The sequence below is a fragment of the Rhinolophus ferrumequinum genome, chromosome 9 (genome assembly GCF_004115265.2).
Source record: "Rhinolophus ferrumequinum isolate MPI-CBG mRhiFer1 chromosome 9, mRhiFer1_v1.p, whole genome shotgun sequence".
Taxonomy (NCBI): Eukaryota; Metazoa; Chordata; class Mammalia; order Chiroptera; family Rhinolophidae; genus Rhinolophus; species Rhinolophus ferrumequinum.
Genome location: NC_046292.1, coordinates 5,936,266 through 5,963,374, shown reverse-complemented (window position 1 = coordinate 5,963,374; position 27,109 = coordinate 5,936,266). Strand labels below are relative to the sequence as shown.

The 27,109-nt window shown below is 47.8% G+C and overlaps 1 protein-coding gene across 3 annotated transcripts in view; it reads left to right on the top strand.

Moving 5' to 3' along the window:
- Positions 1-23,954, top strand: part of LOC117027043 (G-protein coupled receptor 157) — a 48,518-nt gene extending 24,564 nt beyond the window's left edge. The window contains exons 1-12 of one of the 3 annotated variants that reach the window (XM_033114472.1): positions 1,787-1,874; positions 10,310-10,408; positions 10,920-11,080; positions 13,746-13,870; positions 17,629-17,781; positions 20,942-21,067; positions 21,154-21,341; positions 21,424-21,534; positions 22,071-22,172; positions 22,420-22,495; positions 22,948-23,075; positions 23,173-23,954. In XM_033114472.1, coding sequence (XP_032970363.1) covers positions 1,842-1,874; positions 10,310-10,408; positions 10,920-11,080; positions 13,746-13,870; positions 17,629-17,781; positions 20,942-21,067; positions 21,154-21,341; positions 21,424-21,534; positions 22,071-22,172; positions 22,420-22,495; positions 22,948-23,075; positions 23,173-23,376 — 1,506 coding nt within the window. In that variant the 5' untranslated portion in view covers positions 1,787-1,841 and the 3' untranslated portion in view covers positions 23,377-23,954. Of the gene's footprint in view, positions 1-1,786; positions 1,875-7,929; positions 7,949-10,309; positions 10,409-10,919; positions 11,081-13,745; positions 13,871-17,628; positions 17,782-20,941; positions 21,068-21,153; positions 21,342-21,423; positions 21,535-22,070; positions 22,173-22,419; positions 22,496-22,947; positions 23,076-23,172 lie in introns of those variants that run through there. The other 2 variants (XM_033114473.1, XM_033114475.1) reach the window with 2 other exon arrangements.
- Positions 23,955-27,109: the final 3,155 nt, after the last annotated feature.

Genomic DNA, 27,109 nt, shown 5'->3' with positions numbered 1-27,109 from the left:
CAGGCCTAACGGCGGACCACGACAAGGGGCTGAAGGTCGCTCCACTCCACCTGCCCCAGGGTCAAGCGTCCTGGGCCAGAAGGACACGGGTGGGGGCTGAGGAGGACCCAGTCGTGGACGGAGCCTGAGCGGGCGTCACGGCGGCCGGGCGGTCACGGCGGCCGGGCGTCACGCGGCCGGGCGGTCACGCGGCCGGGCGGTCACGCGGCCGGGCGGTCACGGCGGCCGGGCGTCACCGCGGCCTCCTCGCCGCACTGTCTCGCGCTGCTCGCCCGCCACTGCTGAGGCGTTAGTGACGACAAGGCGATGCCTGCGATGCCTTGGAACCGACAGGAGCCAGGTACTGCAGCTCCAGCGGCTCCAGATAGTTACCTGTGGGCCCGGACCACCGTCCCCTCCCCCTCACTCCAGTTGGGGAAGTTTAGGCAAGGTTAGGGGTTTGTCTGCGTCTGCCACCACCGCTCAGTTTTCAGTTCCTCACTGGCCCAAAGTCACACACGGAATGAAGTGGAAGATCTGGGCCACCAAGTGGGTCTTCTGATTTCCTCTGGGCCTGACTTTTACAAATTTTCGACATTTTTTTTTCGTTTGCACAATCTGTACCCTTCCCTTCCCTCCCCAGTAGCTGTTTTTTCCTCCCAACTAAACTGCATTTTCTTTGGAGAATTTTTCATAACGCTTTGAAATAATTGGAAACCTCTGGTCTTGCGAAACTTTAGCTGGAAATCATTGTATTAGGGCTGTGACACGGAAGGAAAAAGACAGTTGGTGAAAGGGAATGGCCAGCTCTCCCTTGTGAATGGGGACATCGGGACTTCCCCCCAACACACACACCTGCAGACACACAAACACAAGGGTTATTACACTGTCACCCTCCTTACAGTTTCCCACACAGTGGAGGCTGGTCACAATTCCCAAGTTCATTGCTGAGGCCAGGAACAGTGCGTGACACATGTGGACTCCCAGATAACTATTTGAAGGTAAAGGAGGGGAGGAAATGGCTAAATTAACTGGATTTGTGCTTCAGCAAGTAAAACAAGGAATATGTCCTGTAAAGATGAAAGTCTGCAGGCCTTGTGGGACTTTGTTCTGGATTTTGGCCACCGGACCTAGCGTGCCACATGGCAGCTGAACACGTGCCCAGCACAGGGCTCTGGCACTGGCCTGGCCATGCATGGAGGATGCAGACCAACAGCTGTGTCTCACTCTCCCTGCCCTGCAGATAAAGGGATTTGAAATATTTACTGCTTTTCCAATAGTGAAATTACACAGAAAATAATGTCTCTAGGCCACTCTGAGACTCTTAAAAAGGATAAGAAACTCTCCGAGAAAGTGTTGCATGGTCATTTGGGCAAAAGCTGACTCTCCAGTAGAGAGACTCAGCTGTAAGCCTTCTGGCAGGGACCATTTCCTAGAAACCTCTAGTGACATTATCTCGTGCCTCCATTTTACCTGGTGTGGTGGAGGGTCAGTGGTAGCTGTTGCCGTCCATGTGTTTGTGACAGAAATAACCCTTCCAATCACTCACCACAAGCCTGACTAGTGAAGGCTTTCACCATGAGGAAATAGCACAGACTGACCCCATCTGGAAGGCGCTGTCCTTGTAGTTGTGGGGGGTGCCAACTTGCTGAGCGAACTCCAGACATTTAATTTAAAAGAAGTGAAAGAATGACAAACCTCTGGGTTCCTGAAAGGGTTATTCTGCCTTAGACTGGCTATAAAAATGCTATTGGGCGTTACTTGGCATGGCCAAAGTGCATTCAGGGTGTCTTTTCTCTCCATCCAGTGCATTTGGTATTTTGGCTGAAAGGAAGTAAGCAGCACATCTTTCCAGAGCTAAGATGGATCGACAGGCTGCAACCAAAAAGGAAGGGGTAAGTGTGCTGCCCTGAGAAGGGGTGTGGAGCAGCCCACTGGCAGGGCCTGTGCAGCAATGCTAGGTGGAGTTCTTGGGGTCTCTGTGGAGGGGAGGGCTGTTTGGGGTGACCCACCCCTCAGAGTTCACCCAGCAACTGAACTTCTACAGGGACCAGAGAGGAGAGATTTAGAGACATTTTGATTTAGACATTCTTTGGGAATCCATCTAATGGGATAGCTTTGAAAAGTATCTGTAACCAAATTGAAGCGACTCAAGGAGTTGATTTGTCCTAACTTCCTTCACTGAAAGAACTTGGGATGAAAGGATTCCAAAACCAGCAGGAAAATCCTTAGACGTTGTTTGTGAGATGTTTTTTCATTTGTTTTGATTTGGGCTTCAGAGTATTTTCATTAACCTTTTCAGCAAGTGACATAGCTAAGCCAGTATGAAAAGAGGTTGGACTCAGAAAAGAGACTGTAAGGTTTGAATGTAATTCAAATCTATAGCAGAGATTCCCTACCTTTTAGATGACGAGACTCGCTTTGTTTTAGAGAGAGAAGATTTTTCTGGACCTGCCGTTGTACTTTTTGAGTCCCTTGATTTAGGAAAATGCATAAAGACAGAAAGATAATATGAATTTATCAACACTTTTCAGAAATTTGTATTTTATTCATCACAACAGCATCTGTTTATATTTACAGGGGAAGAGGTACATATTTGTGCAAATTACTATTCAGTCATGGATATGAGACCCTTGCTATAGGGTCATAGATTAAGAGCAGGTGTGGGAGGTAGAGGTACCTGGAATTCATTCCCACTACAGTTCTAGCTGTGGGAGATTGGGCAAATTATTTACCTACTCTGTGCCTTTGTTTTCTTGTCTGTAAAATGGATATAATAACCATACCCTCTGATAGTGCTGTTGGAACAATTAAATGAGATAATGCATGTAAATTACCTGGCACATAGTAAATTCCCTATAAATGTTCTTAATTTTTGATCATCCTTTAGAGCAGGGCACTATAGACATTTGGGGCCTAATAATTCTTTGCTATGGTGGGGGGCTGGCCTGTGTGTTGTAAGAATGTTTAGCAGCATCCCTGGTCTCTCCTAACTAGCTGCCAATAGCACCCTTGCCCCAAGGAGAATCACTGTTTTAGAGATTACTAAGTACCTTCACCTGGATTCTCTTGTTTGGCTTTCACAACTAAGAAAGTGTTAGAAAGTCGAGTGTTATCCTCTCTATTTTATAGAAAAAGGATTGGGAGGTAACAAGAACTTAGGAGTTTAGAGGGTCAGAGGATTCCCTGATCTGGTCCCCTCTCCAAAGAGAAATGTACCACCCAGCTGTGCCCCCAGGTGTGGCTGCAAAAGAACGGAAATGCCCCCACGTGATAGCCTGAAGGAGAGCAGTAGATTTTGAAAGGAAATGTTTAAAATGGTCACACGGGAAAGCTATGGGCTGATCACAACTACCTGCCCCCTCCATTCTCCGTGAAAGGGAGCCCTCAGTGCCCGGTGCCATGCAGGTTGTCCCTTCCGGCCACCTGAGGGTGAACCTGCCCGTGTGAGCACGTGCTGGGTGTCCTGGGAGACAGCAAAACAAAACTATTCCCCTGGTGGCTGCTTGTAAGAGTCTGCAAATCATTAAGCGAAGCTGGGGGATGGGGAGCCAAGGAGAAGTGGAGGGACCAGCAAATGCTGCAGGGATCAGGGCTGGACTACCAGGGCCCTGTTTGGCTGGTGGGATCTCTGTCCTCTGGTGGCTGTGTGACTGCAGCTTCACTGGCCTTTGGGTTCCTCATATGTAAAGAGAAAAGAATCTGTCCGATGTGCGTCAAGGACTTTGCCAGGAAAGGGGCTTCTTGAAAGAAAATAATAATAAAATGGATTAGAAAAAAAAAGCCAAAGTGCTTTGGAAAATGAAAAACGTGTATTTTTTTTTCTTTTTTTTTTGTGGACTGTCCCCACCATCAACGAGTTCAGCGTCGTTGAGCAAGTAATTTTCCCTCTGGGTCCTCACTATTAATAATTAATGTTGGCAAACCTGGCTCTGGGCATTTTATATGTATGAACTTCTTTATTCTTCACATCAATTCTGTGAGGAAGGTAGTGTCATTGTCCCCATTTTACAGGTGAAGGAACCAAGTAGCTGGCTCAGTGCCACATAGTCAACAGCAGGAGAGCCGGGATTTGAACCCACGCTCTTAGGCTTCAGTGGCTGTACTTCAGCCGGCACCCCTGACCCCCAGCTCTAAGATGTTATGATGTTTCTCTCTCCTCTCCCCCGTCCACTTAGACCTCAGTGTCTGTCTGTGAAACTTTGGGTTCCACAGTGTGATAAAGTGACTTAAAGTGTTGATAAAGCATAAGCACTCTTTTCCAGGGATCTCTGCATTCTGACTGAAGATTCCTGACAAGGAAAAGTCTTGTACTGAGAGTGTCTCTCTGATGGTGGGAACAGAAAGTGGAGACAAATTCCTAAGAGAGGTGGTTTGGGTGGGGCTTCCTTCCCAGGGTCCTGAATCACACCCTGTCAGATCGCCAGCCCTGAACTTGGTTACTTTACTAGTCTCCATGTTCTCAGCATTATGGAAAACAGGAAGCCGATTTACCATGGGCATGAGGGACGTGGTTCCTGGTTTCTCCCAAAAGCACAGCTCAGGGGCATGGCTCCCCTTGGCCTCTGAGTGGAGACCCCTCCCATTCATGTCTGTAAGTCACAGCATTTTCAAAAGCTGGTGGGAGACCTGGACATCTGCTTTGGCCCCGTCCTCTCCCCTAGTACCAAATAAAAAAAAGAAAGAAAGGGGGCGGGGGGGGGGGGGGAGAGAGAGAGAGAGAGAGAGAGAGAGAGAGAGAGAGAGAGAGAAGGAAAGAAAAGAAAGCTTAAGCCCTGGCTTTCTTTTACATGTACCTTTAGTGAGACCATAACATACAATTCAGCATTTAAAGTATATAATTCAGTGTATATTCACAGAATTGTGCAACCACAATTAACTTTAGAATATATATATTTTTTATTTTATTGGGGAAGGGGAACAGGACTTTATTGGGGAACAGTGTGTACTTCCAGGACTTTTTTCCAAGTCAAGTTGTCCTTTCAATCTTAGTTGTGGAGGGTGCCGTTCAGCTTCAAGTTGCTGTCCTTTCAGTCTTAGTTGTGGAGGGTTCAGCTCAGCTCCAGGTCCAGTTGCCGTTGCTAGTTGCAGGGGGCACAGCCCACCATCCCTTGCGGGAGTCAAACTGGCAACCTTGTGGTTGAGAGGACGCGCTCCAACCAACTGAGCCATCCGGGAGGCAGCTCAGCTCAAGGTGCCGTGTTCAATCTTAGTTGCAGGGGGTGGAGCCCACCATCCCTCGCCGGAGTCAAGGAATTGAACCGGCAACCTTGTGGTTGAGAGCCCACTGGGAGCCCATGTGGGAATCGAACCAGCAGCCTTCGGAGTTAGGAGCACGGAGCTCCAACCGCCTGAGCCACCAGCCAACTTTAGAACATTTTTATCACCCGTGAAAGTACCCACTTGTAGTCACTCCACATTTTCTCCCATCCCCTCCTCTTCAACCCCAGGCAACCACTAATTTATATTCTGTCTCTGTGGATTTGCCTGTTCTGGACAGTTCACATAGATGGAATCAGACAACAGGTGGTCTTTTGTGACTACCTTCTTTCATTTAGTGTGTTTTCAAGGTGCATCCACATTGTAGCATGTATCAATGCTTCATTCCTTTTTGTAGCCAAATATTCCATTGTATGGATAGACCACATTTTATTTATCCATTCATCCATTGATGGACATTTGGGTTTTCCCACTTTTTGGCTATTGTGAATAATGCTGCTATGAACATTCATGTTCAAATTCACGTGAACTTTTTTTTTTAATTTATTGGGGTGACAATTGTTAGTAAAATTACATAGATTTCAGGTGTACAATTCTGTATCACATCATCTATAAATTACATTGTGTGTTCACCACCCAGAGTCAGTTCTCCTTCCATCACCATATATTTGATCCCCCTTACCCTCATCTCCCACCCCCACCCCCCTTACCATCTGGTAACCACTAAATTATGTTCCCCAGATTAATTTTCAAAACCCCGTGGCCATCTTGTGGTTACTGACTGTTTTCTAATCCCCTCACCATCCCCCTTACCCCCACCCCCCCCGCCCATCTAGCAACCCTCAGTTTTTCCTCTTTGTTCTCCAAAACTGTTTCTGATTAGTTCATTCACTTATTCTTTTCTTTAGATTCCGCATATAAGTGAGATCATATGGTACTTATCTTTCTCTGTCTGACTTATTTCACTTAACATAATGTTCTCTAGGACCATCCATGTTGTTGCAAATGGTAAGATTTCATTCTTCTTTATGGCTGCGTAGTACTCCATTGTATAAATGTACCACAGTTTCTTAATCCAGTTGTCTACTGATGGGCATTTCGGTTGTTTCCATGTCTTAGCTATTGTGTATAGTGCTGCAATAAACAGGAGTGCATAAAGATTTTTGAATTGGAGTTTTGGATTTCTCCGGATAGATACCTAGGAGTGGAATTACTGAATGGTAGTTCCATTTTCAGATTTTTGAGATACCTCCATACTGTTTTCCATAGTGGCTGCACCAATCTGCAATCCCATCAACAGTGCACAAGTGTTCCCTTTTTTCCACATGAACATGTTTTTATTCCTCTTACATATATATCTAGGAAGTGAAATTGCTGAGCCACATGGTGACTCTATGTTTAACTTTGTGAGGAAATGCCAGACTTTTCCAAAGTGGCTGCACCATTTTATGTTCCCACCAGCAATGTAAGAAGGTTCCAATTTTCTCCACATCCCTGTCAACACTTATTATTATCTGTATTATTGATTTTAACCATCCTGGTGACTGAGAAGTGGTGGCTCATTGTGGTTTTGATTTGCACTTTCCTCAGGGGGTACTGAGTCCTTTGAGTTTACTCCCTAAATGGTCCTTAAAGCTGGCACTTCTTGACCCTGCCACACCCACTCCCCTTACCCAAGACCCCATCCTCTCTCAGTCACTCTCCTGACTCCTTTTAACCGCTTCTGTGGTTTTTCTTTGTAGAATTTACTACAGCTGTAGTTTAATTACCAAATTATTACATAGTTTTTAAAATACCTATCTTCCCCATTGGACCATAATCTTTTTGAGGGCAACTGTTTTGCTCAGCAGACTGTAGTATGGGACCTACCGTGTTTTCCTGAAAATAAGACCTAGTCAGACAACCAGCTCTAATGTTTCTTTTGGAGCAAAAATTAGTATAAGACCCAGTCTTATACCATATTATATTATATAAGACCCGGTCTTATAGTAAAATAAGACTAGGTCTTATATTAATTTTTGCTCCAAAAGACACATTAGAGCTGATGGTCCGGCTAGGTCTTATTTTCAGGGAAACACGGTAGCACAGAGTCAGCTGTCAATAAATATTTCTTTCATGGATGAAGGCATTTGGACCTGCAAGTTCGGTGAGAACCTACTCAGAATGTCTTGCTATTTCCACAGAGGGTCAGCCCTGATTCCTAGGGGTGCATAGACTATGCCTGTGGCTTGAATTCAAGGAGGAAGCCAGAGAGGCAGAGTCGAATTGTGTGCACTATGCTTCGAGACCTACAGCCTGCCATCTTTCTGATAGTTTTTACTGGGATCTCATGAAAGCCGTCAGGGAGCTGTCTGTTCATGCTGCCTAGTGGTCTTCCCCCCAATCTGGGCCATGAGCCCCTGGGACACCAGCCAGCTCCCCAGCTGAGCTATCTAAGGACTTCAGACCTTAGAACCCATCAAAGCAGAGAGAGGTCAGGAGTTGCACCTGGCACTATGAATCAAGCCTGAGGCATTTGTAGTTAATCATTTACTGGGAAGAAAATCAGAAGAGGAGAAAGTTTTATCAACATTTTCTTCCTTCCTTCCCTTCCTTCCATAAAATTAAGCGATAGAACAGCTATAGGGAAGGGAGTTTTGTTTGTCTTCCCACTGTCTCCCCAGCACCCAGAACAATGCCTAGCTCTCAGTGGATGCTCAATATGTTGAATGAATGAATGAATGAATATCCAGAACACTTCAGATGAGAGGTGAGCTAAGTCCGCGTGTCCTGTATCTCTGGTAGAGTGTGAGGGTGCCTACTTGTACAACCCCTGCCTTTAGAAAATACAGGGTGGTGTGGCAACAGCCCCGGGACTCACATTCCCTCCTGGGCACCATCACCTCCTCTGTGGGGACAGAGTCCCAGAGACCAGTTTCCAGGCTCTCAGCCTCACGTGGAAAGGTGCTGGCTTGGGTGGTAGATGGCCGTCAGCTGTAACCAGTTAGCCATTGGCCACTGATATAACTGCCGTGGCTGAGCTAGCAGGCGCAGATTGCAGCTGGCAACTGGGGGTTCGTTAGCAGAGAACAGATGGTAGAGTGCGGTTAGCAAGTGGATTGTGGATTGCAGATCATGTTGATCCTACTTCCTGTGTCTCGCCCAGCCGCCAGCGAGATGAGGGTGCAGGAAGACCTCTCATTGGGGTACTGGTGGATGTTTGCTTTTATGTGTCAGCCAGCTGCCATCGAGAATATAGTGGTATGGACCCCCATCTATGGCTCCGTTGTTCCTTTTTGTCCTCACAATATCCTGTGTTCTTGTGCGGGAGTGGGAGCTGAGTCCCTGCATTACATCCGCCCACTTTTATCTCCCGCTGGCCCCAGAGGATTGTGAGTGCCAAGGATTGGAAATCAGAGCCCACTGCTCCTTGGTAGGCTGCTTTGTCTGAGGCTCTTATCTTCCTTACCAAAAACTTTCTGTTGATGTCATGTGACGCGGCCTGCGGGGTCTCTGGTCCCCTTCCCCACATAAGAACGCAGGACATGGTGAGGCCAAAAAGGAACACCCATGGAGCCATAGATAGGGGAGTCAGACCACTATAGTCTCGCTGGCAGCTGGGTTGGAGACACAGGAAGCAGGAGCCACACGATCCGCAACCTGCCGTCCACTTCTCTGCCAACCAACTAACCCCTTGCTAACTGCACTCTGCCGTGCTAACTGCAATCTGTGCTTGCTAGCCCCCATCTTCTTGCTAGCCCCCATTTTTCTGCTAGCGTAGCCACGGCAGTTATATTAGTGGCCAATGGCTCACTGGTTACAGCTGACGGCCAACTAGCCACAGCTGATGGCCATCTAATCACAGTTGATGGCCATTTACTACCTGAGCCAGCACCTTTCCACGTGAGGCCAAGAGCTTGGAAACTGTACGTCTGGCTCTGTCCCCACAGTTGAATACACCAATTGTTATTTAGTGAAGGAAGGAGATGAGTGAAGTCTCACTGGTGGCTTTGCTCTTGACCAGGTCTCCCTGCTCTGTCCTCTTGGGCACCTTGACAAGGCAGGAGTGACTGCGGTTTCTTTGCCTGTCCTGCTCCTCACTTCTCTCAAGAGATCCTCTTTATATCAGGTGGGAGGCTGCCCAGAGGAAGACAGGAGCACCTCAGCTTGCCACTGGAGGGGCATGTGGCATGTGGCATATGGCAGGGTACACCTGAATGAAGCTGCATGAATGGCGGCTTCTGAGAGTCGCACTTGGGCCCACCCCAGTCAGTGGATTCACTCTATGGCTAGACACTTTCATGATTCATCCTGGCAATAACTCTGAGGGACTGTTATTCTGAAGAGGAGGAAACTGAAAATCGTGGCAATTAAGCTAGAAAGGGGCAGTGGGCAAATTCAAGATGAGATGTATAGCTTCTGAGGGCAAAACTCTTTCCACTTGTATTTTTCTCCCGCTTTTCATTACTAGTAAATTCCCTCATCATGAAAGATGGTTTTACATGAACATTTGGTTTCCTCATGTGTCAAAGGGGGCTATTACCACAGAAGTGTGTGTGTTTAATCGTCCCCAGAAATCTGTACTTAGTTTCTCACTGTGCTTTCTACCTGTTACAGCCAAAGTCCAGGGGCTCAAGGAAATTAATCAGTGGCCCTAAATAAAAATTTTCCCATTTTTTTCATCTTTGATTTTTAGGGGAGTTTGTGTTGAGGGCGGTGCTTGAGCACATTTGCTGCAGTTGGCAAATGCAGCTACGTGACAGGAATGTCACGGAAGCAATTCAGACATTACACGGAGTGTTGGAGTAGCTGACCCTTCAGTGTCTTTCTGACCCAGTGGTTCTCAACTGGGGGCAATTTCCCACCCACTCCAGGAGACACTTAGCAACATTGGGAGATGTTTGGGTTGTCACAGATGGGGGACACCCCCCCACAGCAAAGAATTATCTAGCCCTAAGTGCTACAGTTCAGAAAGCCTGTGCTAACCAGAGGTGGGTAGAGGGCAGGTTTCAAGATAGAGGGCTGTTGAAAGGCTTCGATCTTCAGGTTCCCTTCCGTCTTTCTACAAGACTTTGAAATAACTGGGGGACCCGGTCCTTCCTGACCTAAGCCATGGTCTCTCCTCCCGCAGAAGCTGACACTTGTGCTCGCCCTGGCAACGCTGCTAGCTGCCTTCGGGTCCTCCTTCCAGTACGGGTACAATGTGGCTGCTATTAACTCCCCTTCTGAGGTAGGTCGCTCTGGTGAGTGAGACGCAGCCCCCAGGAAACAGGGAGGTGGGTTTGGGGCAGCCCGGGCCTGGGCATGGCCGCCAAGGTGGGACTGCACACGCATAGGGGTGCACAGTGGGTCTTCCAATGAAGGGAGAGGGAAACACCCACAAGACACAGTGCAAGGGGACTGGTGGACACAGGGTGGGCTGGTCTCTGATCTTCCTGCAATCTATGGCGGAGTCTGGAGCGGCAGGGATCACCCGGCAGACTGGAAGACAGGAGTCATTGCAGTCCCTGCCGGTGTTAGAACCGGCCTGGGCAGTTTGCCTGTCTGAGGCCTGATGACCCTCCCCGGGGTACCCCCTGCTCATTGCTCTTCATACAGCTTTGTCCTCACTCCCTTTCTTCCATTGAATAACGTCTGTATCTATGTGCCAGCTTATCCCATTGTTAGCCCAACCACTTGGCATTGCCCTTGCTGCAGAACCAGGTCATATTATTTGGTGTTTGTTTCGCTTTTGTCTCCAGCTCATGAGAGAATTTTATAATGAGACCTACTATGATAGAACCGCTGATTACCTGAGCGACTTTTCCTTGACGTTGCTGTGGTCTGTTTCGGTGTCCATGTTCCCTTTCGGAGGCTTGATAGGATCCCTCATGGTTGGCATCTTGGTGAATAAACTTGGCAGGTAAGGTAAGGTGAATTTTCAACTCCGCAAAACTCATAGACCCACCATCAGCGTTTAAAACCCAGGCCTCAAACTGAAAGTCTCATTGTAAGACTAGGCGATGACTGCCGTGAGGATATCTGTGTTCTAATGTGGTCTTACGAAGACAAGACATTGACCAAGTATTTGGGGACTTAGGCAAGGTCTTGGTCTAGAAGTGGAGGTGGCAGATCTCGGGCTCTGGGGTGGACACGGGAAGAGCAGCTGCATCAGAGATCGGGACTCACTCCTGCTGTCTCTGCTCTCTTGCCTTGAAGGTGTTTTGCTTTTGTTTTTTACCAAAACCAAAAACGAGTTCTCTTTTTTTTGCCTTTAGAAGAGTCAAATACCAGATGACATGTCTAAGATGTCAGTCCCAATGCAGATCATAACATAGTGTTCTTAAACTCTGCCTCCGAAACAAACATTAGCTTCTTTGTTCTTTTACCTTGAGACCAAGTCATACGCAAAATTTAGCCCACATTAAATTCCTGTAAAACTCTAAAATGGCTGAGATTATCAGGCACTTCCTTGTGAAACTGTGTGGTCCCAGGGTGACTCGCTCTGTGAGTGCTGTGAACAAAAGACAGTGTAACTTAACTCCAGATTACACAGCTAAGAGGAAATTTCACTTCTGAGCCTGGGCAAGCACCCTCCACACCGTACTCTATTATATCGGGCAAATGGCTTCTCAATCTGTTGCTTTATTTTTTAATCATACGTGTAGTAGTGTCTTTTTTATACATATTTTTTAATTGTTCCAGTAATCAAATTTATGGTTTTTGCTTTTTGTGTCTTAAGACAGCCTTCTCTTTCCAGAATCATGAGGATAATATTCTTTAATTTTAAAAAAATGTACAATTTTGTTTTTCCCACATCTGGAATTTTATTTTGTATGTGGGTGGGTGGTAAGAGAAAGTGAATTTTTCTCCAGGTGAAAAGTCAGATGTTCTTAAACTTATCTGAGTTACTCATGTTCCTTTACTCTTCTGTGTTAACCTATAAATCAGTTTATCAAAATCCCTTAAAAAAGGTTCTGCTTGACATTGCTTTGGATTTATAATTTGAGGAAAACTGACACCCTTCCACTGTTGAATCTTCCCCATTCATGAGCTAATTTACTGATCCTGGAGTTCCTTCTATGTCTTTGTCATCAGTTCTAGAAAATTTTCAGCCATCACTTCTACAAATCTCTCTCCTCTATTTTCTATATTCTTTCTTCTAGAATGTAGAGGAGCTCCTGCATGTCCTGTTGTTGCCCTATTGCCTTCTTTAAAAAATTATGTTTAAAACACTGTGGTTAAATATAACAGAAAATTTCCCGTTTTAAACATTAGTGTGCAGGTTATTGGCATTAAGTACCTGCACACTATTGTGCAAGCAGCACGACCATCCATCTCTATGACTTTTCATCTTGCAAAACTGACACTGTCCCCATGAAACCACTCCCCATCTCCCTGCCCCCCAGCATTTAGCAGCCACCATTCGACTTTCTGTCTCGATGAATTTGACTTCTTCTAGGCTCATATATGTGGAATCATACAAGATTTGTCCTTTTGCGACTAGGTTATCTCACTTAGCATGTCATCAAGGTGCCTCCATGTTTTAGCAAGTGACATAGTTTCCTTCCTTTTTAAGGCTGAATGACATTCTAGTGTATGACTATACTATGTGTTTACCTATTCATCCATCGATGGACACTTGGTCAGTCTCTCTCTCTCTCTCTCTCTCTCTCTCTCTCTCTCTCTCTCTCTCTCTCTCTAATTTCCTCAGGTTTACCTTCCTATTCATTAATTCCCTCCTCAGCTGTAATTCACTTACTAAGGTTTTTATTTCAATTACTATATTTTTTATTTCAAGAAGTTCTGTTTGTTTGTTTTTAAAATCCATTTTTTTCTATTGTTTTGAAGAGTTTTTATTTAACACAGTGTCTTGTTCTTCCTTAGTACCATTTTAATTCCTTATTTGATGACACTAGTCGTTTGAAACATATTTCATAGCCTCTCCCTGATCCTATACCTGAGGCTATGCTGTTGTATGTGCAGACTCTTGCATAGGGTTATCTCACAGGTGTTGTAATGGTGGGGCTCCATCGCTGCAGGCCCTGGCTGGGGACCCCTGGGGAGCCCAATGTGAGGGCCTCTCCAGAGAAGTTTCCCTGTTTGTTAGAGGTTTTTAGGAGATATCACTTTTATCAATTTAACGTAAGCTCCCTCTATTTATAGTTTGTTAAGGTTGGTTTTTAAAAAAAAAATCATAATACATATCAAATTTTATTGACTTCTTTTGTTGCTTCAATTGATAATCTTATATTTTCCCCCAGTATAATCTTTAATATGGTGTATTTAACATTGAAATATTTTTTCATATGTTCTGTAGAATTCAATCTGCTGATATTTCATTTAGGATTTTTGCATCTATGTTGATAAATGAGGTTGGCCCATACTATTCTTCTAATGTCCTTACCCAGTTTGGGTTTCAAGATTACAGTAAAATCATGCTAGTCTATGATTGCAAAAACCTTTTACTGTATTCCTGTGTGCTGTATACGATATTACTGCTGTCACCAAATAGACACTCAGTGAACATTTGCCAAACCAATGAGTGAATCCTTAGACCGAACTAGCTGACGTTTTGTCCTTTGCAGAAAAGGGACTTTGCTGTTGAACAACGTCTTTTCCATCGTGCCCGCGATCTTGATGGGATCCAGTGCAGTTGCCAAGTCGTTTGAGATGATAATTTTGTCCAGACTTTTGGTGGGAATATGTGCAGGTAAACAGTGCTACACTGTGATGCCATTCTGTGATTTAGAAAAGTCAGGAGGAGAAAGAAGGGACGCCGGGGTCTGAATCAATCGGCGTTTCCAAAGCACATAGATTCAAGCTGTTCCTCGGCCTCTGCCGTGGATAATGCTCAAGACCCTGTGTTAGTCTGATGTGCAGACAGGGGCAGGTCTTCCCTGTGACGTTTCCTGGGAAGAAAGCTGCTCTTTGAAAGACTGAAATACAGAATCTTAGGCTCGGAAGGGTCCTTCCAATCCAATCCTTTATCTCGGAGTGTTCTAAACAGCTGTTCAGGACCAGTTAGTAGGTGGTGATGTCTGTTTAGTGAGCTGCATTCATTCATTTCTTTTCTTCCTTCCTTCCTTCCTTCCTTCTGTCCTTCCTTCCTTCCTTCCTTCCTTCCTTCCTTCCTTCCTTCCTTCCTACTTTTCATAAACTGTATCATAGATAGTAAAGGTAAGGATTTTCTCACATCTGTGCACATATGTGAGAACCGGCTGCAATGTGAAATGTATTTCTCTAGCTTTTACTGTGGGTCCTGGTCAAAAAAGCTTGGGAAACATCCAGACATACGAATCCCTCTACCCGCAAGGAGTTATGATCATCAACTCTCAACTTTTATAGGGGAGTTTAAGTTTGCAAAGGGCTGGTTATGGGTTCTACTTCAATTATTCCATCAATGCCCACTTGCTGAGGAGGGTAAGGCCCTGCCTAGGGTTCTTCCCCTGCTAAACCCTGTCACTGGTTTGCCAACCCTCCAAAGCTACGCTGCTCAGCTGTACTTCGTACTTCGGGGGCTACAGGAAACTCCCCATAATTGCTTCAGACTGAAGAGACATGGGTAAAGGCCTGTTGTGGCCTTCGCTTGAGTTGGTGTTATTTGTAGACAGTATTTCCCAGGGCCAGTCAAGGTGAGTGAGATGCCCAGGTGTAGAGTAAGGAGGCATCTGCTCCTGGGGCCATGCCCCTGCAGTGTGGGCACCCGAGGGTAAGCGCCCCTACAAACACTGCCCCTTGGGTGTCTCACTTGTCTGCTTCCCCTGGCCCTGGCATTGCCAAGTAACTCTGAGTTTCTCCTTCCAAACACGGGGATAGGGACAAATGGATGATTTGGCCAGAGGTCAGCAAACCCCTTAGCTGAAGTTAACGGCAACAGTGGAGACGCCGGGGAGCCAGGTGTTAGAGGAAAGGGCGAGGAACTGCAGAGCTGGGGACGAAATTGGAAAACAAGATTCCTGAAGAGAGACGAGGTCATTTCTAGGAAAGAATGATGGGCCCTTATGCGCTTCACTTGGTACTCTCTTTCCCTGAGCACCTGGATGGGTCACTACCATCTTGGCCTGAGCCCACCTTTGCTTTTCCTGGCAGAGGGGCTCAGCTATAAGAAAAACAGATGATTCCTAAATGTTGTCAGCAGTGAGCAGGTGCAGCCACTTTTCTATTGACCATCCAAAATTCATTGCTGGTTCCAACCGAGAAACATTGGGCTCCAATAGATAACAGGTCCCGGCCTATGCTGTCAAGTAAGCAGTATTTTAAGTTGGTGGTTCTCACACTTTGGGGCCTCAGGACCCCTTTTTATGCTCCTAAAATTACTGAGGGCTCCAAAGAACTTTTGCTCATATGGGCTCTATTAGATCAACATTTACCATGTTAGAAATCTCAACCAAGAAATGTATTAATTCATTTAAAAATAGCAGAAAGCCCATTACATGTCTTCATGAAAATAACTATTTTCTAAAGCAAAAAATTTAGTGAGAAAGGTGGCATTGCTTTACATTTTTGCAAATCTCTTTAATGTCTGGCTTCATAGAGGACAGCCGATTCTGAGACCTGCTTCTGTGTTCTGCTGGTTGTGTAGCCTCCGGAACACCCCACTGTGTGCTTATGAGAGAACAAAAATGCAAATAACATCTCAGGATTATTCTGAAAATAATTCCGATCTCACTGACCCCCTGGAAAGGTGTCAGGAACTTCCTGGGTCCTCAGGTCATGCTTGAAGAACACCAGCGGAAGCGTAATCCATTTGCAGTGAATTCTTTCCCACTTCTGAAAAAGACAGGAAAGTGGATAATCAAGCCCCTTAGACATCCTACAAATGAAGCAAACAATGGTTCTGATGAAGGGGATGAGAGAGAAATCCGACTTGGGCTTCAAGTTGCTCACGGTTTACTGGCTCGCCCTCAGTCAACTTCTTGGCGAGAACACCGAATGCTTTCACTGAAGGAATTTAAACTGCTGTCAGAACAGGCTGGCTGGGGTTGCCCATGGAGTCATTCTGAAGACAAAATAGAGATTGCTTTTCACCAACATGAAGGGAATCCCATCTCTTCAAAAGCCATCTGGTGTTTCACTCTTCAATGTTGTTCTTTCTTTTAACTTTTTTTTTTTATTAGTTTCAGGTGTACAAAACAACACAGTGATTAGACATTTACACCCCTCACAAAGTGACAACCCCAACGAGTCTACTACCCGTCTGACACCGTACACATGAGCTATTACAATACCATTGACTATATTCCCTATATGTTCCCTACACTGTACTTTACATCCTGTGACTACATATGTTTCTGATTATAGTTGACATTCAGTATTATTGTATAATAGTTTCAGGTGTGCGGTGCAGTGCTTATTCATGGTGTCACATGGGTACTAGACTCATTGGGGGGCCACTTCAATGTTTTTCTTAATCAAAGTCAGAGCCCGTGCCATTAAGATGCGGCCACCAGGGCCTGAGTGGTGACCATGGAGCCCACACCCTGAGGGCCTCCGCTTCCTCCCCAGCCTTTTGGGCACTGGGTCTGGGGGTGCCCACACCCCGGACACCTAAATGCTGTTCTAAAGACTATGCCTCTTTGCTCTGAAAATCGGAAAGAATCTATATTAATGAACGGTGATGTCTCTTTTTAAATACAAAGCAGAGATATCCTTGGGCAGACTTGCAGAGCTTGGAAACGTGGACTTCAGTTCCCTCCTATCTCCGTGTCTTCAAATACCTTCCCATTACCAGCAGCTCTAATCTCCACTCACCCCGACTTCGTTTCCTCTCGGTCTCCCCATGTGGCTGGAGCCTCGCTTGCAGACCCCCACCTCTTCCTGAGCCTCAGCTTGACTCACGGGTAGCTGGACTAGTGATAACCCATCTGACCTTCCTCCGAGATCGCCAGCCTTTCACTTGGCTTTGAGGAGAATTAAATGGGATAATATATGTGCCTGTAAAATTAATTCCACCTATTCTTAAAGGGGATCAGGTGCCATTAGGATGGGAAAATTTGCAAGTTGAAGTATTGGGGATCCCGAAGTAACCTGGGCATTGCATAAATCCCCAATAACAGTTATCCTACAATAAAGATAATGCTGGCAGGCAGGGGTCCTTGGCCTTCCATTAACAGATTCTCCCCAAGGAGCAAGAGAGGAGAGAGAGTTGAGACCACACCTGGGCTTTTCCTCTCTGAGATCAAGCCACTCAGGGGGAAGGCCTGAAGTCAGGCTGGCCTATGTCCCCAGGTGACACCAGTCGAGAAGCAACGGCACCTGTCCATGGAATTTTTTGGTCAGACTATTTTACCTTTCCTTAAAGTTTAACATTCTAAGAATTAAGAGAGATGTTTGCTTACACTTGCGGTTTTGAGAAAGTTTCAGCCCAACTAATGTGATTGCTGAGTAAGAATAAGTGTATTTGAAGACACAGCTTGTCCCTGCCAGACTAATGTTTTCTGATCGTGTTTTTATTTCAACCTTGTCTAGGTCTGTCTTCCAGTGTTGTCCCTATGTACTTAGGGGAACTGGCCCCTAAGAACCTGAGGGGTGCTTTGGGGGTGGTGCCCCAACTCTTCATCACCTTTGGCATCCTCGTGGCCCAGATCTTTGGTCTCCGGAGTCTCCTAGCAACCAAGGAAGGTAAGCTCGGATGCCTCTGGGCCCCCCGTGGGCCCCCAGTCCTCCCTCTGCTCCTGCCGGATGTTTCTGGGGGCTGGTCTTTTCTCTCTAATCAGCTGGCTGGCCTTGCGGGCTCCCACACTGCCCTGACCCCACAGTTGGTGATGACAGATTGGCTAACCTTTTCTAGTCCCTCTTTAGACATGACTTTGCGTGAGTAGGAAGCACCATTCATTGTCTTTCCTTGGTCTGATGGTGGCTGTCCATACAGGGCCAGAGGCCATGGTAATGACAGCCACCAGTGTGCCAGGCTCTGTGTTGTTTAAGGCTTCCCCAAGACCACTTCACTTGAGCCTCCCACCAACACCACTGCCCACAGGACTCTATTATCCCATTCCACAGACCAGGAAAGAATCACTCAACCTGGCCCCTGTGGGTGAGGTGGTGAGTCACAGGGCCGCCCAGTCTCTGACTCTTGGAGCCACTCCCCTTTCCCTAAGAGCCTGTGGCCTGGCACATAGTAGGTACACAGTAACTGATAACCCATTGTTTTTATGTGACATCCCCTTTCTTTTTCTTGGATCTCCAACCTCTGAAAGGGAAATCACCATTTATAACACCAGTCAAAACGTATAAAGTGCTTATTGCAGGCCAGGCACCAGGTCTTTTGTATTAATCCATTTAACCCTCCAAACAACCCTACGAAGCATATACTGTTATTATACCCATTTTACAGATGTGGGACCTGAGGCAAAGAGCAGTTGGATAACACGTTCAAGGTCTCATTGGGACACAAACCCAGGCAGCTCAGGCCTAAGTCCATGTTTTAAGCACTACTCTTTCCCAACTTTCAGTCCCATCGTAGGGAGCGGGGACCAGGAGTAAAGGTGCGAGGCTCCTATCTCCCTGTGATGGTGTGTAAAAAACTAGCAGGACCCAGAACAATCTGTAGAGCCCTGGCATCTGTGAAGTGCTCTGTGGTGTGTGGGAGGGAGCAATGGTTCCACCAGGAAGGGGGGCCTCAGAGAGGACCTGCACTTGGGGGGAGCAGGACCAGCATTCCAGACGTGGGCAGTGTGTGTGAAAGTGGGCAAGTGCTCTGTGCATTCAGGGAACTGCAAATATTATGGTGGACGGCATTTTGTCCCCACATCCTTCAGCTTGTAGCCTTCCTCTAGACAGTATATGGAGGGCAGGGCTTGGCCTTAGTCATCTTTGAATCTCCAGCATAGCTCCTGGCATATAATAAGCACTCAAAGAACAAGAAGGAGGGAAGGGAAGGGAAGGGAAAGGAAGGAAAAGGAAAGGAAGGGAAGGGAAGGGAAGGAGGGCAGACCAGAAGAGAATAACATCAGAGAAGTGTCCGGCAGGAAGTGGCAGTCACAGTACAAAGACTGCAAAGAAGTCAGGGGGTCAAGATTGAAACACGGAGCCTGGATATGGCAGTTCAAGGTCTCCAAGAAGAGTTTTAGTGTAGGTGTGGGGGTGGGGCCAGAGGCCCGACAGCAGGGGCCCAGGTGGGAGGTAAGTGCACACTTACTGTGCAGGGTGATTGAAGCAGGATCCAGGATTAGCTAGGCCTTGGGTTCAGATCAAGGGACAGGAGGAGCTCAGGAGGAGGTCAGGAAGATGAGGGCCCAGCCTGTACAACAGGGGGCAGGGCAGCAGTTGAACTTAACATTGCATGGCACTCGTTTTCTTGAAGAGCGATGGTGTTATGAGAAGAGGGGAAGCTTCAGAGGTTGAAACGTGACTCGAAAGTCTAAACGAGGGTGTTCTTCGTTGATTTCTCTTCCATTACAGTGGTTGCAATCTATTTCATAAGAGACCAATGAGAAGTCACTGGTTGTCAGGTGGTCATCGCCTGAAATTTGACTAAAAGTCTTTATAACACATAGGTCAGAGTACCCCGGCTTCAACGTGCTGGGTTCAAATCACAGCTTTGCTCCTAAAAACTGATCTGAAGCAAGGGGCCTACACGCTCCAGGCCTGTGTAAGATGGGGTTGGTCCTGGTACCTGCCTCGTGACATTGCCGTGATGGAGAAGTGTCTCTCTTAACACAAGAAGAGCCATTAGACTAGAGCCTGGCAGGCAGAGGCCCACGGTTATCACTGACTGCAAGCCTGAAGAGAAAAGGGGTGAGTGGGGGCATGAACAGCTCTTCCAAGGAATCTCAATTCTCATTCACTTATTGAACCGTTTTTTTGGTGAAATAAAACATACGTAAGGAAGAGCACAAGAAACACAAATGTACTTTTCGTCAAATAGGAATCAAACACCTGTGTGACGGTGCCCAGGTCCTGAACTAGAACGGCACCAGCCCCCCCCTCCCCCCGCCGGAAGCCCACTGCGTGCCCTTCAGTCATGGCCTCCCCACCCCAAAGGGAGCCACTGGGCCCACATTTGTGATCATTTCGCTCTTGCTTTTCCCTACAGCTTCACCACCTTTCACAAGGATAGAGTTACTTCTCTGTTTCTGGACTTTGTACAGTGGAATCCATTGTGTGGATTATTGTACCCAATATCGCATTTGTGAGATCCGCTCCTGTCATGTCTTGCTTCATTTTCATTGCAGTATAGAATTCCATTTTGTGAACACACCATGATTTGTTATCCATTCTGCCGCTGTGGACACCTGCACTCTTTCCGGTTTCATTCTGGAATCAGGGCTGCTCTGAGCATTCTAGTTTGGGTGCCCTGGTGGCCCGGGCGTATTCCAGAGCAGGACTGTTGGGTCAGAGTGTGGGAGGGTGTCTGGCATCACCCGCTCCTGCCAGACTGTCCTCTAAAGATGCCACATGTCCACACAATGACCGTGGAGACTTCCCATTTGCCCACATTCTCGCCAGCACTTGATGTCAGAATTTTTCATTTTGACCATCTGGTACGTGGGCAGCGGTTATTCATCACTGTCCATTCTGTCAGTATTATCAGAGTGTCTGCTATTCATTAGGCACCGTCCTGGGTGCTGGGGACACAAGGATGAGAAAGACGAAGGCCCTGCCCTTTCAGAGCCTGTCTTCCAGCTCGGAAGAAAACCAGTCAGGGTAATGGGCCAGCGTGGCCGACTGGATGCCTTGGGGCTGGAGGGGATGAGACGCAGGCTTCTTGGCTGGGGTGGGCCTCTCCAAGAGGTGGCCTTGGAGCCAGCTCTCAGGGAAGACACCGGTTTCCTTCTAGGCTGGCCGATCCTCCTCGGGGTGACCGGGATCCCGGCAGCACTGCAGCTCCTGCTACTGCCCTTCTTCCCTGAAAGCCCCAGGTACCTGCTAGTTCAGAAGAAAGACCCAGCAGCTGCCAAGAATGGTGAGGCTCTCCCGTGAGAGGAGGAGAGGGATAGGGTCGTGGCAGCTGTGTCCACCCGAGGACACCCCTTTGCGCCCCTCCCGTAGCGCTGAGGAGGCTGCGCGGCTGGGATGATGTGGACGCTGAGATAGAGGAGATCCAGCAGGAGGACGAGGCTGAGAGGGCGGCGGGCTTCATCTCTGTGGTGAAGCTGTTCCGGATGAGGGCCCTGCGGTGGCAGGTCATCTCTATCATCGTCCTTATGGCCGGCCAGCAGCTGTCAGGAGTGAACGCGGTAGGGGGCAGCCCGGGGCCGGGGACAGAGGGCAGTGGCCAGGCTGCGGCCGGCGCCACCAGCCTCTGGGTTTGCCTTCCAGATCTACTACTACGCAGACCAGATCTACCTGAGTGCCGGCGTCAACACCAATGACGTCCAGTATGTGACTGCGGGCACGGGGACTGTCAATGTGGTGATAACCTTCCTGGCGGTGAGTGTCCCGGAGAGCTGAGTCCCATCCGCTACCAGGGAGGGAGGGCATCTTGAGAAGGGGGGTCCTGGCCGAGGAAGGAGCCCGGATCTAAGATGGCAACATGCCCCTCAGTCCCTTCGTGTCCAGCCTCTGGGCTTTCCTCAGGTGACAGTCTGTCTCTTGCATGAGGCAGATTGTGGCCCTCCAAAGATGGAGAACTCCCGCCTCACACATACTCCCGTCCCAAAGCCTCCAATGTGTGAGGTGGCTCTTCACCATGTTGGAGGCCACTGCCTGTGCCAGGGCTACAGTGTGACAGGAGCAAATGCCATGGCCCACTGGCCATGCAAGGGCACACCCTTGGGCGCCCTTGAACAGCACATGTGCTCTCCTCACAGTTGCCCCTTCAGAAGGGGTGTGTGGGACCAGGAGTAGCTCCCTGTGAGGCAGCTCCAGGCAGGGCTGTGGCTGCACCGCCAGGGCCTGCCTCGCCCCCGTCTGGCGGGGCTGGGGCTCCTGAGCCTCTTGCTTTTCCTTCTCCCCTTCCCCTCCAGGTGTTCGTGGTAGAGCTCTTGGGGCGGAGAGTCCTGCTACTCCTTGGCTTCTCCATCTGCTTCACCGCCTGCTGCGTGCTGACAGCCGCTCTGGTTCTGCAGGTGAGAGGGGAAGGGCCCAGGGTTGACCATGTGTGGCCCCTACCCCTTCCCCAATCGCCCACTGCCCATTTCCAGCTGATTTTCCAGTGGCATCAGGTGGCACTGCCTGTTGAAGGCAGAGTCAGGTGCCATCCTACCCCAACTGGGTAGAGTGGCTGGCCCTCTTGGGACCAAGATTCCCGATGTTCCCTGTTCCAGGTTCTCTCTGCTTTCCCAGGTGTGCTCCACCTCTGTTTTCTCCCCACAGGACACAATATCCTGGATGCCCTACCTCAGCATCACCTGCGTCATCGCCTACGTCATAGGACACGCCCTTGGGCCCAGTATGTACCCCCGACCTGGTTCTGTGTTTTCACTGCCCCCTCTCCTGCACCAGCAGCCACAGAAAGTTCTGGTTTGAGCTCCTTAGACAGGCTCCAGGGAGGAAGGGTCTTGAGAGTGGGGGTCCGGCTGAGCACCTTCCTATTGCAGTGGGGTTTGGGCAGAACTTAATTAGAGTGAAAACAGTAAAGTAGCCTGTGTGATTGGTGCTGAGAGCCTTGCAGGTGGTCACAGGCCCCTTTTAGGGACCTCACAGGATGTCAGTTATTGTCCCAAAGTCCTGCATTGGCCTTCTCACACTGCTTCTCCACAAGACCCAGAGTCCTGGAGGCTCACCGTTCCCACCTGGAACCACAGGCCCAGGGCACCTTGAACCACCTTGCACACGGCAGGGGCTCCAGGACCCCGGTGCTCTGCCTGCAGGGAGGTCAGCTCTTCCTCTTCCTCTCCCAAGGTCCCATCCCTGCGCTGCTTATCACTGAGGTCTTCTTGCAGTCCTCCCGTTCGTCCGCCTTCATGGTGGGGGGCAGCGTCCACTGGCTCTCCAACTTCACTGTGGGCTTGGTCTTCCCCTTCATTCAAGTAAGTGTGACCCTGGGAGGAGCCTGCATTTATAAAGTTCGCAAGCAGTACGGCAAGAACCTTTTCAAAAAAGTGAACCTTGATCTCCTTCCCACAGGTTGGCCTTGGAGCGTACAGCTTCATCATTTTTGCCATCATATGTCTTCTCACCACCATCTATACCTTCCTGGTTGTCCCCGAGACCAAGGCCAAGACATTCATGGAGATCAATCAGATTTTTGCCAAGATGAATAAGGTGTCAGAGGTACACCCAAACAAGGAGGAACTAAAGGACCTTCCACCCTCCACTCTGGAGCAGTAACTTGAGAGGAGGAGCCTGTGAAGTGGGTCTGTGTGGAGCTCCCTTCTTGGGCTTTTTTCCTGACTAATAGTTATCTATAAATATCCAGAACTAGGACAAGACCAATGTGGAATGCAGGCCGTGCTGGGACTGCCTGAGGGGCTTCTGTGCAGTTCTTAAAGCCAGGCTGTCTCTCTCCAGATTGACTCATCACCAACCCCGGGTCACAGTGGGCAGCTGTCCCTCAACCATGCTGGGTTAGCCATTGTGTAACTCCTGGTTGCACCAGCTCTTATAACAAAAATCATTACTATGGTGGCGAAATGGAAGGAATCAAATTTGGCCAGAAAAAACAAAATTTTCTCCAATCCAGTGGGTCTTCTGGGGGTCAGGGACATGTGTTCAGAGAGGAATCCATCCTCTTGTCAGATCCATCTCCAGAATCGTGGAAAGTGTGATGTCACAAGTAATGGTATTTAGGAAGCTGGTGAACAGGTCCCTATGGAGACTCTGAGTCAGAGATTATTCCTACATTGTATTGTTAGAGGATAATGGAATTGCCTCTGTATACTCAATAAAACAAATATGATCGTTTTTCACCAAGATGTGCTTCTTTTCTGTGAGTAGGGGTTGGGGGCATTCCCTGCTCCTTCAAGCAGTTTGGCTAAGCTGGAGTGTCAGCCCCTTGAGGACACAGGTTTGACCAGTTTTGTTTATCCCAGAATCCCCACTGCCTACCACAGGCATGGAGGAGGAACTCAGGCAATATTTTCTGAAAGACGGAGAAAAGTGAGAGGTGAGGTTGTTGCAAAGTTGTGATGTTTTAAATTTAAAATTGGGGAAGGCTTTGCATGTTTTCAGGTGTATAGTGAACACCGAGGGGTTCTGAAGGTGTGACGGGCAAGGAGGAAGGGAGGAGAGAATGCCCCCCCACACATACAGCAGAGCTAGAGACCTGTGTGTGTGAAGAGGACGTATACAAAAAGGTGGAGAACATTTGAGGCATGGGAAAGGAAAGTAGAGGGACCACCTGAAGAAAGGCTTCTGGCAGGATATGAAATCTTCTGGGAGTTAGGAGGGCAGAGGCCACAGGCCAGTCAGGACAGAGGTGGAATTGGGAGCAGCTTTTGTGGGAGTAGAATGGTGAATTAAATAACTTATATGAATAGTGAGTGCACGGATGAAAAACACAATGCTGGGGTTGAACCATCCTTGACCTGGTGCAGCAGGGATCTTCAGTGTGGAAGGGCCACAAAAAACAGATGAAAAGGAAGCTCTCAACTCTGAGGAGCAGTATGGCTGGAATATCAGTAGTCAAGAGACTGTGGCATTATCAATTCTGGTCACGTTACCCACAACACCTCGTACACAAGAAGGCTGTGGAGATCATGACTCTGGAGGTCTAATCCCTGGGGTCAACCTTGGCTCTGCCACTTAGTAATTGCACAGCTTTGTCAACTTCCTTGGTTTTTCTGTATCTCAGTTTCCTCTTCTGTTGAAGAAATAATAAATGTCACACATGGTTGGTTATGAGAATTAAATGATGTATTTAGTTAAGCATATGGTGTTTATTAAGTAGCTATTTGTAAGTGCTTAGGAATGAGCCTTTATCTTGAGGGCAAACAAACCCACAGGTAACATACAGTGAGAGACCTGTATTATACACGTATACTGAGGTCAGACAAGTAAATGGAAGACAGATGGTGGGAACCATCTCATTATTGCAGTAGGAAATTGCACATAAGCCAAGGAGGGAATCTAGAATGATCTGTGTGTTAATAGATTAGAGTTGGAGATATTGGTATGAGCTCACGTTCAGCTTACTATAGACACAGATAGCTACATAAAAAAATACTTATAGATCTGTGTATTTGCATGAGTTAGTAAAATTCAACAAGAAGAGAAAGGTATGGTGCTGGTGCTGTGGTTGCACAGAATGAAGGTGTGGAATTAGGAAAAACAAAAAGGATTTCTCCAGATGGAGAAGAGATACAGTAGGAAAGTGAAGGATGGATATTCCAGGTAAGAGAATAGCACAGAGATTTGGAAGTGTTTAGGGGAACGCCAGGTAGTTTGGCCTGAAAGTGAAGGCAGAAAGGTGTGGGAGTCTGATCTACAACCTGTGGGTCCTTATGAGTCAGACTGAGTCTGAAATTTGTCCTCGAGGTAATCCCAGTGATTTTGTGATCACTGAGTTTCAGAGAGTATCGTGGAAGTAATAAGGACCGGGTGGAATTTGGGTAGGGAGACAAGTATATAAGAAGTAAGGAGGGCCCTGCACAGCCAGCAGTGGTCAGGCTCAGCCATGAAGGAGAATTCAGAGAAACTCAGGAAGATTTAGGGGCCTGTAGGCCATCACAGGTGAGGCATCACCTCGTATCCCCACCAGGTTTCTAATGTGGGTCAAAGATGAATGTTTGGGGGGAGCTGAGTGGCAGATTTGGGGGGAAGAAAATTTTTGGACATGTCGAGATGGAAGAGCTCATGGGACACGCAGAAGATGTCTGGAAGGAAGTTGGCCATATGGCTGTGGAGCGCAGGAGGGCAGGAATAGAGATTTGGAGGAAACTCGACACATCTGTTGAACACTTACTGTGTTCCAGGCATTGGGACTGCAGCTATAAGGAAAACCATGTCATGGAGTGAGAGGTGCGATAAAGAAAAATGGAGCAGCATACAGGGTGACAGGTGGGGAACTGCTCTTTTCCCTCCATCTGGGGAGGTAGAGGAAGGGCTCCCTGAATGAGTAAGGGGACCCGTCATGAGAGAATTGGCACAAGTGTGGGCCTGGCCAACAGAAAAGCAGGGACAAATGTCTTGAAGTTAGAAAGGACAGGCCAAGGTTCAGAGAGTGACGAGAGGTCAGCAGAGCTGGAGCAGAAAGGGAGAGAGGACAGGAAGGAGAGGGGTTAGGCCGTCGGGAGGACTGGGGATTTTATTCTGAGTGTGATGGGAAGCCACTGCCTGACTTAGCCAGAGGGTCCTAATCTGATCTGCAATTTAGAGTCATGCCAACTGCCCTGGAGAAGATCAGCTCCTTTCCAAATGACCTCCAAGCAGGCTAAAGGCCCAAGTTGGCGTCAGATTGCCCCGGTGCACAGGCCAAGAGAGTAACAGGTGGGAGGTGGGACTCTACCAATGAGGGACACAGAAGAAGAAGAAGACCGAGCTGCCAGCCCTGCCATTCTCTGGGACCAGGAAAGGAAGTGTCCATCAGACTTGATGACTCAGTGATCTCAAGGAGAGCAAGTGTGAGGAAAGTGAGGGCAGAAGGAAGGTTGCTGGGCTACGGGCAGAGAAAAAAACACAAGAACTTCCATTTGTCTTCATTTTTTCCTTCCTCTCTTCACAATTTCCGTTGGAGTGTGTGTTTTATCACATAACATTTACATGTATATAACTTACAAACAACAAATATGCATATACCAGAGGTTTGTGTTCAACATTGTATTACTGATAGAAGATACAATGCAAAAGGTTTGGAGACCACCGGGGGCCACACCAACTACAGAGATAAGTGAAGACGAAAGGGAAAGGACGCTTTGGGAGAATTGGAAAATGTCAGGAGATGGGCGGTCCCTTGGATGCTGATCAAGGTCCGTCAAGGTCAGGACATTTAGCAAGTGAGAGAGATGGAAGTGAGGAAGGGCTACAAACCCTGTTTTTTTCACTGCTGTACCCACCGTGCTGAGAAGAGTGGCTGCACACAGCAAGGTGTCAGAGGATTATTATTACTACTCTTTTTGAATGGATG